The 16,856-nt window shown below is 35.4% G+C and overlaps 1 protein-coding gene across 4 annotated transcripts in view; it reads left to right on the plus strand.

Annotated features, from left to right (window-relative positions):
* The window catches only part of ZNF451 (zinc finger protein 451), an 88,385-nt gene that overhangs the window by 35,053 nt on the left and 36,476 nt on the right, over positions 1-16,856 (plus strand). For 3 of the 4 annotated variants that reach the window (XM_042939093.1, XM_042939095.1, XM_042939094.1), the window contains 3 exons: positions 3,658-3,769; positions 8,731-8,881; positions 10,124-10,250. In XM_042939093.1, the coding sequence (XP_042795027.1) occupies positions 3,658-3,769; positions 8,731-8,881; positions 10,124-10,250 (390 nt within the window). Of the gene's footprint in view, positions 1-580; positions 622-3,657; positions 3,770-8,730; positions 8,882-10,123; positions 10,251-16,856 lie in introns of those variants that run through there. The other variant, XM_042939097.1, reaches the window with a different exon arrangement.

Here is a 16,856-nt window from a genome sequence, read left to right on the forward strand (position 1 = left end):
ATTCTAGTTGTATGTTTAAAATGTTTAATGCATAGAGATATAAAAAAAAAAAAATAGGATCATTTCTTTCCTGGCAGAAATAATAATCAATTTTAAGGAAGATTATTTTTCCCCAAAACTATGTTAAATGTATTGTTTATGGGTCATGGGGAAAATCTTGAGAGAGGGGTGATTTGCAAGCTGTCCTTTTCCACAGATTTCCTGAATGATGCTAGCTTCTTTTCACAGGCAGTGTTCCCATATGAATAATAAAGCGTCTGTGAAGAGTTCAGAATCTTATAGGCACTATGATAATTGGTGCTTTTCTCAAGGGTGGTTTTAGCTTCTACTCATATAAATGCTGATTTATTCTATTAAAGACTTTACCTCAGCATTGAATGAACTTCTTGAAATTGTGAAATTCTTGTTTAATCAGTTGTGAAGAATAAATGTATCTAAATTTCTTTCTTCTTAAGATTTCTTTTTTTTTTTTTCCAAGTTTATTTATTTTGGGGAGGGGGAGGCAGAGAGAATCCCAAGCAGGCTCTAGCACGGAGCCAACATGGAGCTCAAACCCACCAACCATGAGATCATGACCTGAGCCAAAATCAAGAGTCAGACGCTTAACCGACTGAGCCCCAGGTGCCCCGAGATTTCATTTTCCTTTTTTTTCTTTCTTTCTTTCTTTTTTTTATGTTTGTTTATTTTTGAGAGAGAGACAGAGCGAGAGTGGGGGAGGGCAGAGAGAGAGAGAGGGACACAGAGATTTCAAAGCAGACTCTAGGCTCTGAGCTGTCAGCACACAGCTGGACATGGGGCTCAAACCTGCGAACCGTGAGATCATGACCTGAGCCGAAGTCGAAGCTTAACCACCTGAGCCACCCAGGTGCCCCTAAGATTTCATTTTCTAAGGGAGAAAGTAACACAGATGCTTTAGTTCACTGCTTGCTATCCATTCATGATTTTTTAAAATTTGGTTTCCTGTGTAGATAACTTCTTTTTTGTTTTAACTAGATGACAGAAAACAAAAATAAACTACCCAGAAAGGAAGATAATGAAACGAAAATAAAAATAACTGTTGAGGAGTTTTAGTGGATGATAACTCTGACTAAAACTAGATATAGTAGAAAATATCTTCCAACTATTCTTAGGCCTTTGTGAATTATTGATGTTTTACTATTAAGGTGAATTGTTCATCTTTTGTGATGGAGTGGTTTTATAGAAAAAAAGAAAATTCATTAAAACCTTCACTGCATATGGGGTACCTGGCTGTGTCAGTCAGTAGAGTGTGCAACTCTTGATCTCAGGGTCATGAGTTCAAGCCCCACTTTGGGTGTGGAGCCTACTTAAAAAGAAATTTTAAAAAATCTTGGGGCACCTCAGTGGCTCAGTCGATTAAGCGTCCCATTTTTGGTTTCAGCTCTGTTCATGATCTCATGGTTCATGGGTTCACGGCCCACATGGAGCTCTGTGCTAATAGCGCAGGGCTTGCTTAGGATTTTCTCTCCTGTTCTCTCTTCTCCTCTCCTACTTGTGTGCAAACACCTGTGCTCTCGTGCTCTCTCAAAGTAAATAAACTTCAAAATCTTCACTAGATAAATTACTTTCAGAGATAATGTTGTGTTGACTAGTTGACCAGCTACCAGCTTTGCTTGTGGCTATACTGTAAGAGTTAAGATGACTTACAAAAAGGGGTATAACCCTAAAGTTTGTGGAAGAAGCTTCATGACAAAGGAAAAGTAGTGGCTAATTTGGGGATGACTTCAGCCAACAAGTGTTTTTTGAGCATTGACTATCACCAGAGAGTTCAAATTCTGTTATAAAAAATGTCAGAACTTTTTAAAAATCTGTTTATTTTTAAATTTTGACAATTTAAAATAAATAGGCTGTTGGCTGGCATGTAGTTGTACTTGATCTTAATCTAAGAGTTTTTATTGTGATAGATTTTTGTAAGGAACTATGATAAGTAGTTTAATTTTGTACATTAGAAAACGTCTTTGGAGTCTATCGGAGGCTTACCATATTGCTTCTTTGGATAAACTAGCTTTGTTTTCCATAACGTATTACTCAGAACACTAATACTGCAGGATCAGGATATACTTTGGAAAAAAAATATTTGATAATTTCTTGAGATACTGCATATTCTCTGTGTGGAAAATCACACAAACATTGACGCTTGAAGGCTTTGGAAGTCCTGCACTAAAGGAGACTTTTAAATTTTGTATTAAAACCATTGCTTCTATACTTACTTAATTTGATTATAGGGAATTTTTTAAATCTCTATATAATGCTTGTTAACATCTTTCAGAATTAGTATCGTATGGCTGTACTTTGAACAATGTTGTATAGAAGATTTTTTTCAGATTTAAATCTTGAATCTCCCTGTTCCTCTACTTTTTGATAGAAGATCTTGTTGTATTGCTAACTAGGCCATTGATTATTCTGGCCTGTCTCTTACAAATCTAGCATTTGTGACTTTGTGATTTCTTTTTAAGAACAACTTTGTTGAGATGCAGTATGGTATACTAGTTAAGTGCATGGATTCTAGAATCAAATTGTGAGAGTTTAAATCCTGTCATTGTTATTTATCCTTGGGCAATTTATTTGACCTTTCTGTGTACCTCAGTTTTCCCATCATAAAATGCAAACAGTAATAGTACCTGTCTCACAAATTTATTGTGAAAAATCTAAAATGCTTTTAGAATAATGGCATGATAAGTCATCAATAAGTGTTAATTGTTAGATATAGCATGATCAGACAGTATGCAAAAGATTTACAGGTAATATACAGGAAGAGTTAGAAACTAACAGTCGAAAGCACAAGTCTAATTTCATGGTTGGTCCTGGCCTGCCACCTTTTTTTGTAAATAAGATTTTGTTGGGACATAGCAATCCCCATTTGTTTACATGATCTCTATGGCTGCTTTCATGCAGAGTTGAGTAGTTGCAGTAGGGGCTGTATGGTCTGCAAAACCTAAAAATATTTACTGGTCCGGCCCTTTATGAAAAAAGTTTGCTAATTGTGGATCTAGATGGTAATAAATGCTTTATACTGGCACATACTCAGTACTAATGAATATCTGCTCTTATTAATACTATTCACTGAACAAATATTGAATAGGCTTCTGTATACTTCAGAACATATGTGGAAAATTTGAAAAGAATGTATACTGGTTTAAAAATTAAAATAACCATTCATATTTCCATTCCCAGAGATAGTCATTGACATTTTGTATATTTACTTTCAGCGTTTGTTCCCCCTCTGCAGCAGATGTAGTTACATATAGCTTGAAATTAATATTTATTTATATTTGGCCTCATTTGTTTAATACTATTTGGTGACCTACTTGATACAAAAATACATTCCTACTTCACTGAAAAAGTTTGATTAATGTTTCTAATTGACTTTCACGAGATATATATACATAATTAAACAGTACCCATTGTTGGAGATGTAGATTGTAGCAAACTTTGTGCAAATACAGATAACATTGGAATCAGTATCTTAGAGCATGAACCTTTGTTTTGACTTTTCTCTTTGGGATAGATGTCCAGATGTGGAGTTACAGGGACAAAGGATAATCAGTATTTTCTGATCACTAGTATGTTAAAATCTTTTTCTTAAGGAAACCAGGTTAGTAATCATAGGTTAATTAATTTTCTTCTTAATATCTTTAGGAAAAAATCGATTTTCAGCATGCTCATGGGTTACAGGAATTGGAATTTATTCGAGGACATTCTGATACAGAAGCAGCAAGACTGTGTGTGGACCAGTGGCTAAAAATGCCAGGTATTCTTTAGTGATCAGAGTGGAACACTGAGGTTACTGAGCTTCCCTAAAGCCTTAATGCATTATGTCTGTATTATTCAGTTGCTAGTAAGTGTATAAAGTATTGAAATTTAGTTTCAGTAATTAATAATGGCCTACTTTACCACTTGTCTTTCTACATTGGCAAACGTGTATTTTGATTATAATAGGCCATCCTTGATCTCATTAGATACTGCTCATGTATTTATTCGTGTTATTTTATAGTTGTTACATGGAATAGTGCATGTGTTTTGGGAGGATTTTTAATGGATTATTTGGGGTCAGGAAAGGCTTCTCTAATGAAATGGATTTTAAGCTGAGATCTAAAAAGTTCATGTTTATTTATTTATTCATCAATGCAGCCTGTATAGATATTTGGAAGGAAGTGTCCACATGAGAGTGTCATCTAAAGCATTGGGTAGCTTCTTCACTAACTCTTTGCAGACCTTAGGTTCCTGAAAGAGTCACTATGGAACATTTTCCCCCCAACAGATAATTTGATGGAATCTTTAAGAGCCAGTGGGACATTCACACCATGGCAGCTTTTCTAGCCTGTCTTGTAGACAAAACAGTGAGCCTTTTAAACGCTTGGGATATCCACAGAAATCTTAGCTGTGGATATAATCCACAGAAGATTTCATTGAAAAAGCCATTAGAAATATCTGCGCATGCAGGGGTGCCTGGGTGGCTTGGTTGAGCATCTGACTCTTTATCTCTGGTCAGGTCATCTCACGGTTTCTTGAGTTCGAGCCCCACATTGGACACTGTGCTGACACTGTGGAGCCTGTCTGGGATTCTCTCTCTCTGCCCCTCCCCACCTCTCACTGTGTGTGTGTGTGTGTGTGTGTGTGTGTGTGTGTGTGTGTCTCTAAACATAAATAAACAAACAAACAAAAGAAATAACTGCATGCAGTACTCAACTTGAACCTAGATATCTTGTTATTCTGAAGTTGTTTTCAGAGGGGTTTTCTTTGAATCAGATTACCACTGATGAGATAATTCCAAAGTTCTCTAGTGCGGTTTTTACCCTGTTATGTTGAATTGAAATGTTTGCACGTCTGTCTTTGTCAGACTCCACACTCTTTGGGGACAAAGACCAAGGTTTATAATTCTTTTTTGTGTGAGTGCCTGAAAAGAATGCTCAGCATAGAGATAATAAATGCTGGTTGAATATTAGCCAAAGCAGGCTATAATCATTTGCATATGAATACAGAAAAGAAGCCTAGGACTTGAGTTCCAAATGTGACTGTCATTCAACTAAACAAAAGAATTGTTTGGCATTCCAGACCTGCTTTAGCAAAAGATACTTAGGAATTGTGGTAAATGATTTTGCCCCTTGGGTTGTTCTTTGTAAGGCTTCGAATAATAAAAACTTCCTCTTGATAAGCATTCTGTTCTTAGTGCAAGTTAATGACTTTAGTTCACTGGTTTCCCCTTAGCTACATCAGAGTCACCTGGGAGCTTTTAAATACATACCTTGGCTTCATCTCCAGAGATAATTCTAGGACATCTATAGTTTTGGAAAGATTCCTAGGTATTTTTGATAGAGAAATGGACTATTTCATCTATAAGATGTCTTCTAAAAATAGTTTATCTCATGTGAATCTAACACCTTCAAGTCCTGTCTAGAATGCTAGTTGGCCTGGTAATATGCCCCTTTAGGCATACCCCTAGCCTCCAGGTTGGCACAATATTTTAATTTCTTGTAAAATGAATTCATGAGCATCTGTTTATGGATCTGTCGGAACAGGTCAGGGGGGAACAAATGAGTCATTTAACTGTGTCTTCATGTCTTGGTAAGACTTGTTACTGTATATATCTTTAGGTCACACCTGATTCATTGGTGGCTGATGAGCTTAAGTGTGGATTTAAGGTCTTTAGTTATACTCTTTTTATATGATTGTTTTATTTTTTTGCTTGCTCCCTACAAAAATACTATAAAACGAAAGTTTGGGATCTATTTCTAGAACAGCTGCTTCAGCACTGACTATATTTGGTATGATGCTATTCCATAAATTATCTTTAGAAAGTGCTGAGATATTTGGATAGGGTATAGCTGGGGAAACAGAGATGAGTCATTGTTTTCTTAAATTACAGAAAGTGGGATTCTACTTTAAAGTAGCACTAAGGGACTTGTTCAATCTATTCCAAAGTATCCAGCTTTGTAATTCAGTTCTTTGATTAGAAGTAGTTTAAGTACTTTATTTATAATTACTCTACTAGAAATTCATCTTTTATAGATCTTTACAGTTAGGCCAGTTTGTATACATTTGAATACTTCATAAGTTAAAAACAACACTCTCTCTTTTTTTTTTTTAAAGTTTTTTAACCTTTATTGATTTTTGAGACAGAGAGAGCATGAACGGGGCGGGGGGTTCAGAGAGAGATGGAGACACAGAATCTGAAACAGGCTCCAGGCTCTGAGCTGTCAGCACAGAGCCCGACGTGGGGCTCGAACTCACGGACTGTGAGATCATGACCTGAGCCAAAGTTGGATGCTCAACTGATTGAGCCACCCAGGCGCCCCAAAAACAACACTGTCTATACTGTTTAAGGAAAAGAGTTGTTTAAATTTCTGTATTTTGAAAAAAAAATTCTGTCTTTTGCCTTTCCATGGGTAAAGCTTATTTTCTTTCAATAGATTGTTTTCTGCTATTATTTTTAGCCAGAGCCTTTATTTAGTTAAAGATCAAAATGGAGCAACATCTAGAATGTGGATCGACGGTAAATAAAAACTGTCATAATTGCGACTGCATCAGAAAATTAAGGATAAAAAAAATGCATTGTCATTTAATGCCTCTTTAAGATTAAAATATGATTAATGCTATGCTGTTCAATGTTGTCAGAACACATTGATAAGCATTTTGGCAGCTTTTAATGGAGGCCTTCCCCCCATGAGGACTAAAACAGCAGAAAAGCAGTTGAAACCTTAAGTTTGTATAATAACCATTTGGAGAATCTTAAAACTAGATCTTAAAACTAGATGATGTTAAAAGAATAATTCATTCTATTTAAATCTTTAAGTTCTATTTAAATCTTTAAATCTGCCATAAAGATAAATAACTTAGTTTTCTATTGTATGAAATATTCAAGGTATTGAAACAATCCACAAATAATTATAAAAGGGAGTCAATAATCAAACCGTCTGTGTATAATCATGTGATATACAGTCAGAATCCTCCTGGCAGTTTTACATTTCATGGTTTATACAGTGTGACTACAAAATTTCCATCATATATCATGCATTCGGAATTTCCCTGGGAACAAAATTTGGCCAGGGGTATTAGTCTACAAGAGTTGTGTGATTATAAAGAAAGAGAGGGGATGAAGAATGGATCAGGATAGAGGAAGATTAATTAAGAGAAAGTAGTGATGAAAAGGGGTGCTTGGCTTGCTCATTCAGTAGAGCCATGTGACTCTTGATCTTGGGGTTGTGAGTTCCAGCTCTTCTTTGGGCATGGAGTTTACTTTAAAAAGAAAGAGAGAAACTAGTGATAGGCAAACTTTGAAAGGAGAAAAAGAGGGGTGGCTGGGTGGCTCAGTTAAGTGTCCAACTTCGGTTCAGGTCATGATCTCAAGAATGGTTCTTGAGTTCATATCCTAAGTTCAAGTCCTGTGTCAGGCTCAGTTCTTACACACGAAGTCTAGAGTCTGCTTTGGATTCTGTGTCTCCCTCTGTGTCTCTGTTCCTCCCCCACTGGCACTTTCTTCTCGCTCTCTCTGTCTCTCAAATAAGATTTAAAAAAATTTTTTTTTTACATGAAAGGAGAAGAAGAGGGACAAAGTAGAATAAATAGAAAGGAAAGAGGTAGTAACAATAAGTAAATCTCTGCTTTGTGTTCTGTAAATTTATTACTGAGATCTGCATTATTTGATATCCAGGTTGGAACTCATTGCTCAGTGGCTGGTTTCTTCAGAAAGTACCACTCTTATTTTCCTTGCCTCCCTGAGCTCTCCACTCTTCCCGCTCTCCCAGTTGTATTTTTTAACATAATTTTCAGAGAACCCCAATCTTTTATAATATAGCTAAATCTTCTAATGTGTTTAAGATCGTTAAAAGAGAAAAAAAAAATTAGAAGATCTTTGCCAGTTTATATAAATGAGAAAGAAGGGTAGGGGTCTGTGGAGCAACTGCTTTTCTTTTTTTTTTTTTTTCAACGTTTTTTATTTATTTTTGGGACAGAGAGAGACAGAGCATGAACGGGGGAGGGGCAGAGAGAGAGGGAGACACAGAATCGGAAACAGGCTCCAGGCTCCGAGCCATCAGCCCAGAGCCTGACGCGGGGCTTGAACTCACAGACCGCGAGATCGTGACCTGGCTGAAGTCGGACGCTTAACCGACTGCGCCACCCAGGCGCCCCAGCAACTGCTTTTCTAATCAGTATTTAATGTTTGACATTTCTTGGCTGTTGAACTTAAGAAAATAGAGTTTTTTCCCCCAGAGAATGTTACTTAAAGATGTTAACAGCATTCAGGACTCCTGACTGGCTCAGTCAACAGAGCATGTGACTCTTGATCTCAGGGTCTTGAGTTCAAGACCCACACTGGCTGTAGCAATAATAAACATACAAACAAACTTAATCCCTATACCTATTTCAAAAACAAAAAGAAAAGGCACCTGGCTAGCTGAGTCAATAGAGCATGTGACTCTTGATCTCCGGTTGGAAGTCTGAGCCCTACATTGGGTATAGAAATTACTTAAAAAAATAAAATCTTTAAAAAACAAAAAAAAAGATGTTAACAGCTTTATTTGTCCCAAATAACTATTTATTTTTAGGTTATCATATGTTTTATTAGAAAGCTAAGAAATTTTTAATTATAATTAGGATCACCCAGTTGATGCTATTTCATAGTATTTATTATTTTGCCGTAATTTTGGTTACCTGTCCAAAGGACAAATATCTGAAGTAGGAACTTAAGAATTTGTATTTCCAATAATGCAGGACTCAAAACAGGCACAATTAATTCTGGAAAAAAAAGTTCATTCCGAAGAGGAGGCCAGATGCAGGTGTCTGGGAAACCAATTTTATGTCCCATAATGCACTGTAACAAGGAATTTGATAATGGACACCTTCTCTTAGGACATTTGAAAAGGTGAGTGTGATACTCAGAATAGTGGATACTGAAGAGCAAATGTGTTACAAAGTGATTTCATATAATGAAAGCATGATGCACTCATGCCATTGTAACCATAGCTTTATATTCCAGACAAATTGTTTTATGCTCTTATGATAGTTATTTTAAATTTATATTTCTTAGGTTTTCTAGAAGGCCTAAAGTCAGATTTCTCTAGTTATATTCTTTTCTTTAAAGACTTGTAGCATTCAAGTATGTATTTATCCTAATATGTCTCATAAAATTTTGAACAGATTTTTACATTGATATGCAGTTGAATCCGTTGTAGATAAAGCCAGCCCATAAATGCAAATTTCAAGAGACACAAAGCACTTACAGATACTTGGTTTAGCCTAAAGAAAGCTAATATGGTATTACAAAAGAAATGTTAAAAGCAAACCAAATGTAGCAAAATTAATAATAAATATTCTATTTATAAACCTATCTTATTAACTTACTGAATTTTTTTAATAGTAGAGCTTGAGAAAGTAAATATCAGGGAAAAGCAGTATTAAAGGTATAAAACATTCCTACCTTCATAATCTCTCCTTCTAATAGTTTAAAGATGGAAATTGAGAATTTGGGGTCTCACAACCTTTTTCATTTCTAGATGTCTCACCCTGCTTATGCATTAACCTACCTATAGAGCCTTTTGTACGGTCTTCAGCATTCTATAAATAACTAGGTAGCATACTATATCTAAAGAGTTTTTAAAAGTCTTTGAGGCAGTTTAAAATGACACATACTTACTAAATGATTAAAGTGAACATTAAAAGGATTAAAAGCCATTTTTAGGAAACAGGTGTGTGCCAGAAATCTTGACATGAGATTATAATTCTGTTGATTCATTTACAACTATTAGTAAATATTGTGGCAAATAAGGCAAAAAGGAAAAGATGATGGCTCTATAACTTTCAGACTGGAATTGTACCAGTTTGGCAAGACATGCTTAAATCTGTTTTATTGGATCTTGGATACTTTTATGAAATCTTGAGCTAACTGTTGGTCACTGTTTGAAGGGATTGTGTGGCATTTAGGAGTCATTTGATATTTCTTGAACATGAAGAACGTTTTTAATATTTCAGTAGAAAAGTATAAATTTCTGAGTGTGTTGTGTGTATGTGTGTGTAAACAAATAAGCAAATGCTTAACAAATGAAGCAACATAGTTTGGCTCCTAAAATGTGGACTTTTCTAATGCTACCTCTCTTTTGCCGAGTAGGTTTGATCACTCTCCATGTGATCCGACAATTACACTACATGGACCATTCGTCAATTCCTTTGCTTGTGTAGTATGTTACAAAAATTTTGTTACTCAACAGCAATATAGGGATCATCTTTTTGCTAAGGTAAGAGGATGTCCTAAGAGTAGGTATTTTTTCTAGAGAACCATGGAATTCGATGCAAGTGTTTTCTTGCTGCTCTTAAGCCTGCAATCACTAGTAGTGCACATAAGGGTCAAGAGTAAAATGATTGGAACATTAAATTTTTGTGGACAGGTAAACTTCATTACTGAAAGCCAGCACTCCTAAAGATTATCATCGAAGCCCTTCCTTTGATGGAGTTGCTCTGTGGAATTAACATTCTTCAAGATGCTTATGATGAGAACTAGAACTTTAATCTTAAGTCTGCTGCCTTTCACTGCCTGTTGAAATGTTGGAGCCATCTAGTAAATTAAATAACAATTCCTTTATTAATGCTAGTGTTAAGAAATCTAGTATACAAAAGGTTGTTTTATGTAACTCTCATTAAGTGTTAAATCTCAAGGGAGACAGGTTGATTCATGGCATACACAAATCTGTATAATAGATGATTCTGTAGTGTGTGTTTACTATATTTGAAATTATATATCTATAATGACTTATTAACGTTACAAAATGTTACTTGTGCAATATGTTCACTGTGGAGAAAATTTTTTTTTCATTTAAAAAAAATTTTTTTTAATGTTTAGAGAGAGCACAGGCGGGGGAGGGGCAAAATAAGAGAGTGGGACAAAGGATCCAAAGCCAGCTGTGTGCTGACAATAGGGAGCCCAAAGTGGGGCTTGAAATTAAGAACCATGAGATAATGACCTGAGCCGAAGTTGGACACTTAACCAACTGAGCCACCCAGGTGCCCCTTAAGTTTTTACTTTATGAACGCTCAGTGTTCATCATGACAAGTATACTCTTCAATCCCTATCACCTATTTCACTCATCTCCTCTAGTAACCATCTGTTTATTCTCTATAGTGAAGAGTCTGTTTCTTGGTTTGTGTCTCTCTCTCTTTTTTCCCCTTAGCTCATGTTTTGTTTCTTAATCATACCTATGAGTGAATTTATAGGGTGTTTGTCTTTCTCTGCAGATGGCAAGATTTCATTCTTTTTTATAGCTTTTTTATTCCATTGTGTATATATACACCACATCTTCCTTATCCATTCATCAATCGATGGATACTTGGACTATTGTAAATAATACTGCTATAAATATATGGGTGCATTATCACTTTGAATTAGTGTTTTTGTGTTTGGGTAAATACCCAGTGGTGCGATTACTGGATCACAGAGTAGTTCTATTTTTTAACTTTTTAAGGAACCTCCATATTGTTTCCAGAGTGGCTGCACCAGTTTGCATTTCCACCAACAGTGCACAAGGGTTCCTTTTTCTCCACATCCTCGCCAATACTTGTTTCTTTTGTTTTTGATTGTAACCATTCTGACAGATAAGAGGTGATATCTCATTATCACCTCTTATAGTTTTGCTTTGCATTTCCCTGATAATGAGTGATGTTGAGCATCTTTTCATGTGTCTGTTGGTCATCTGAATGTCTTTGGAGAAATGTCTGTTCATGTCTTCTGCCCATTTTTTAATTGGACGATTTGTTTTTTGACTGAGTTGTATAAGTTCTTTATATATTTTGGATACTAACCCTTTATCGGATATGTCATTTGCAAATGTCTTCTCCCATTTTGTAGGTTTCCTTTTAATAGTGTTGATTGTTTCCTTTGCTGTGCAGAAACTTTTTATTTTGATGAAGCCCCGATAGTTTATTTCTGCTTTTATTTCCCTGGCCTTGGTAGAAATATCTAGAAAATTCTTGCTATGGCCAGTGTCAGAGATTACTGCCTGTACTCTCCTCAAGGATTTTTACGGTTTCAGGTCTCACATCTAGGTCTTCAATCCATTTTTAGTTTGTTTTTGTGTATGGTGAAAGAAAGTGGTCCAGTTTCGTTTCCTTTTTTTAATTCTATTTTTTTTTAAATGTTTATTTATCTATTTTGAGAGAGATAGAGGGATAGGAAGAAAGAGAATCCCAAGCAGGCTCCACATTGTCAGGACAGAGCCTGACATAGGGCTCAAACTCATGATCTGGGAGATCGTGACCTGAGCTGAAATCAAGAGTTGGACCCTTAACCAACTGAGCCACCCAGGTGTCCCCAGTTTCATTCTTCTCCATGTTGCTCTCCAATTTTCCCAGCACCATTTGTTGAGAGACTATCTTTTTCCCATTGGCTATTCATTTCTCCTTTGTCAAAGATTAATTGACCATATAATTGTGGGTTTATTTCTGGGTTTTCTGTTTTGTTCCATTGATCAATATGTCTATTTTTATGCCTGTGCCCCACTGTTACAATTACTATACCTTTGTAATATAACTTGAAGTCTGGAATTGTGTTACCTCCCGTTTTGTTTTTCTTTTTCAAGATTGCTTTGACTATTCAGGGTCATTTGTGGTTCAATACAAATTTTACGATTATTCTAGTTCTGTGAAAAATGCCGTTGGTATTTTAATAGGGATTGCATTAAATTTGTAGATTGCTTTGGGTAGTATAGACATCTTAACAATATATGTTCTTCCTATTCATGAGCATAGAACATCTTTCCATTTCTTTCATCATCTTGAATTTCTTTCATCAGTGTTGTATGGTTTTCAAAGTATAGGTCTTTCATGTCTTTGGCTAAGTTTATACCTAGGTATTTTATTGGTTTTGGTGCAGCAGGTTCAGTACACACAAAACAGTCAATGTGATATATCAATAAGAAAAAGGATAAAAAACATTGCAATAGATACAGTAAAAGCATTTAACAGAGTACAATATCCATTCATGATAAAATCCCTCAACAAAGTAGGTCTAGAGGGAACATGACCTCAACATAAAAAAGGCCTTTTGTGAAAAACCTACAGCTAACATCATACTCAGTGGTGAAAAACTGAGAGCTTTTCCCCTAAGGTCAGGAACAAGACAAGAATGTCCACTCTCACCACTTTTATTCAGCATAGTACTGGAAGTCCTAACCACAGCAGTTGGATAACAAAAAGAAATAACAAAGATCCACACTGGTAGGGAAGAAATAAAACTTTCAGTATTTGCAGGTGACATGATACTATATATAGAAAACCCTAAAGATTCCAAGAAACTACTAGAACTAATAAATGAATTCAGTAAGGTAGCAGGATACAAAATCAACGTACAGAAATCTGTTGCAATTCTATACCCTAATCTGAAGCAGCAGAAAGTGAAATTAAGAAAAAATCTGATTTACAGTTGCATCAAAAACACTTATAAATATTTTTATATAAGATCAGGTGTGTGAGTTTTTCTGTAATTAAGAAAATCAGTGTGTTAGGAGCATCTAGGTGTCTCAGTTGGTTAAGTGTCTGATTCTTGATTTGGCTCAGGTCATGAGTTCACGATTAGTGAGTTCATGCCCCAGCTCTTTGCTGACAGTGTAGAGCCTGCTTGGGATTCTCTCTTCCTCTTTCTCTGTCCCACTCCCTGCCCCCTTGCATGCACACGTGCTTGCTCTCTCTCTCTCTCTCTCTCAAAAATAAACTTAAAAAAAGAGAAAAGCAGTGTGTTGTAAACATGAGTGCTTTAACATTTGTTGAATTGATGCATACACTTTAAGTCAATGAATAGTATTCTTCTGTATGAATATATTATAGTTCATTTAATTTCCTCTTAGATGTATCAGTTGTTTCATTTTTTGTTATTAAAAACAATACCACATTAAATATCCTGATAGCTTAAAACCTATAATGAATCATAGCTGTGAATACAACTATATGCTGAGTGCTGTGTATCCTAGCAAACCATCAAACCTGGGGATGATTTGGGGGACTCCCAACACAAGTGGTAACCTTAATACTGGCAAGAGGTTATTGTAATAGGACAGTGACATGATGAAAATAATGCTTTATACCTTTTAGAGTTAGAAGGACTTTTAATTCTAGAACCCAATTCCTTCTCTTTCTCAGGGATACCAAAGAGATCGAGTGGTATTAGGATGGTAGCAGTGTTCAAGGTGGATTCATAGGTGTAGAAAGGAGACTGCTTTAGGTGACTTTTGCAATAATTTAACTTTGAGATGAAAAAAGGCTTTGCTTAGGTAATGGCATTTAGAATAAAGACCTTAAAGTGAAACAAAAAGAAATGACAGGGCTTCCTATTGTGACAAAGGTTTAAGGAGAGAAGAGAAAAATGATACAAGAGGACTGCGTTCCATAAATTTTTTTGGTGTTTTCACTTGGTGACTAGTATTCTTCCTTTTTCGAAACTAGAGTTCTTTCAGTCTGTTTCCCTATTCCAGGCTGTAAGTGTTTTGTCTATTTTAGCGAGCAAATTATTTATCTTTTTTCTTTAGTAAATCTGGATAGGTATTTTAACCTTAATTAATACTCTCATTTGTATTTTCCAAATTTCATTAATTTGTTCCCTTTTTTTCTGGGAATTACTTATTCCATGTTGTTTTGACTGGTCTCCAGGAAGTAAATTTATGATATTTAGCCTTCTGAGAAGCATTATGGTAAAATGGAGCAAAGGCTTTGATGTCCAGACAGACCTGGATTCTGCTGTCGCTTTTATTAGCTGTATGTACTCAGCAAGTTAAGGAACATCTCTGAGCTTTATTTGTCTCTAAAATAAAATTGTCATACTTACATGCAAGATTGTCGAGAGAAAATATAATTCTTTCTAAAGCACTTAGGCCTTAACAAACGGCTCTCATTAAATGCTCCTTATTGCTTATTCTTTGGAGAGTCCGTCACCGGAACTCTAAAGGAAACTGGTATGCACTAATTATAATTGCCTATCTTAAATCAGCCAGAAGAGGTCACTAGAAGATTGTGTACCTGTGAATTCTGTTTTGTAAAGATGGCATTCTTCGGTGAAAGAGAATGAAATTACCACAATTTACATTTTTTGCCTTGCTTCCCTCCTCTTTCCCTTTCGTCTCCAATTTCTTCTGTCTATGCTGATGTTTCTTACTTAATACACTAATCACTTGGGAATCTTGTAAAATGCAAGTTCTGATAATAAATTGAGGTGGGACCTTGGATTCAAGATTCCTAACAAGCTTGTAGGTGATGCCAGTGCTTCTTGTACTTGGGTCACACTTTGAGTAGTAGCCAATGTCTAGTGGTTTTTAACATTAAAGCCATTCAATGAGTGCTATATCACTAGATAGCTTTCTGCTTTTCTTCCGTTTAATGCAGGTGGTAGAGGACATATTGTAAGCTTCAGTGTACCTCAGTGTCACTTGTGGGTCATAGGCACAACCACTCTTTCTCATTCTCTTCCTAGGGGCCAGCCTATCATTGAAGGTTATTTTTCCCTGTTGTTAGCCCATCCTCCCTAGCCCTAGGCAACCTGTAAACTATGGTTTTGCCTTTTCTGAGCATTTCATATAAATGGAATCTTAAAATATGTGGCCTTTTGTGACAAGATTCTTTTATTTACCATAATGTTGTCAAGGTTCATCCATGTTGTAGCATATCAGTACTTCATTCCTTTTTATTGCCAAGTAACATTCCAGCATATGGATATATGCCACTTTTTCTTTATCATTTCATCACTTGGTGGACACTTGAGTTATTTCTACTTTTTGGCTGTTGTGAATAATGTTGCTATAAATAAATGTATAAATCTTCGTGTGACTATGTCTTTACTTGTCTAACAGGTTAAATTGTTGGGTCATATCATACTTATGTTCGGTTGTTTGGAGAACTGTCAAATTGTTATCCAACACACTGTACCATTTTACTTTCTTACTAGCAATATATGCAGATGCCAATTTTTCCACATTCTTATCAACACTTACGTGCCTTTTAAGCTAGCCTAGATCCTAGTGGGTAAAAAGTAATATTTTATTGTGATTTAACTTTGTTTAGATATACAAATGTGTATGGTGTATTTTATTTTAATATAGCTGAAAATATAGTGGTAGAAAAGAATTGAATAACTATTTCCCACTTATTCCCCTAGTTTGCATGAGCTAATATGCTATGCTTTTGCAATTGGTATATTTCAATAAAATTTTATGTAGGATCACATTCTTGTTCTATTGAGCAAATATTTTAAACAAGCTTTATATTGAATCCATTTATAACTCACAGTTGAACTAAGAATTATTTTGTTAGCATTCTTCAAGTTAGGGACATTTTTATAAATTGGTGTTTAAGAAATGCCTTTAGTGCTCTTATTTAGAGCTTTCTAAGTATCTTCTTAGATGTGATCTTCTGCAGGGCACTCACTAAATTAAAATGGGGTAAGGTATAGTGGAAAGAGCATAGAATTTTTAATCGAGGTATAAGACTGTTTGAATGGTTATTTTGTCTCTTCCCAGGGTACAACTTGATTGGAGGGAAGTGTTGACTTAACTAAATTTAGTTTTCTCATTTATAAATAATGAAAATAGTACTTCATGGGACTATCGTAATGACTAAATGGAAAAGCACGTTTTGAACCCTAATGTGCTTCTTCACATGTGCTCAATTTAAATGTAAATTTCTTATTCCTCTTTCTGTTGCATCTTATTAGCACTATATAAACTTTCTATATCCCTAATGTTAATGATTGTAAATTTAAAAAGACACAGTACAACTTCTAAGGCTATTACTCTAAGGACCATTAACAAGATGTCAAATTATATTTATACACAAGCACACATACACAGACATAAATATAGATACTTTAA

Source organism: Panthera leo, chromosome B2 (genome assembly GCF_018350215.1).
Source record: "Panthera leo isolate Ple1 chromosome B2, P.leo_Ple1_pat1.1, whole genome shotgun sequence".
In the NCBI taxonomy this organism is placed as follows: domain Eukaryota; kingdom Metazoa; phylum Chordata; class Mammalia; order Carnivora; family Felidae; genus Panthera; species Panthera leo.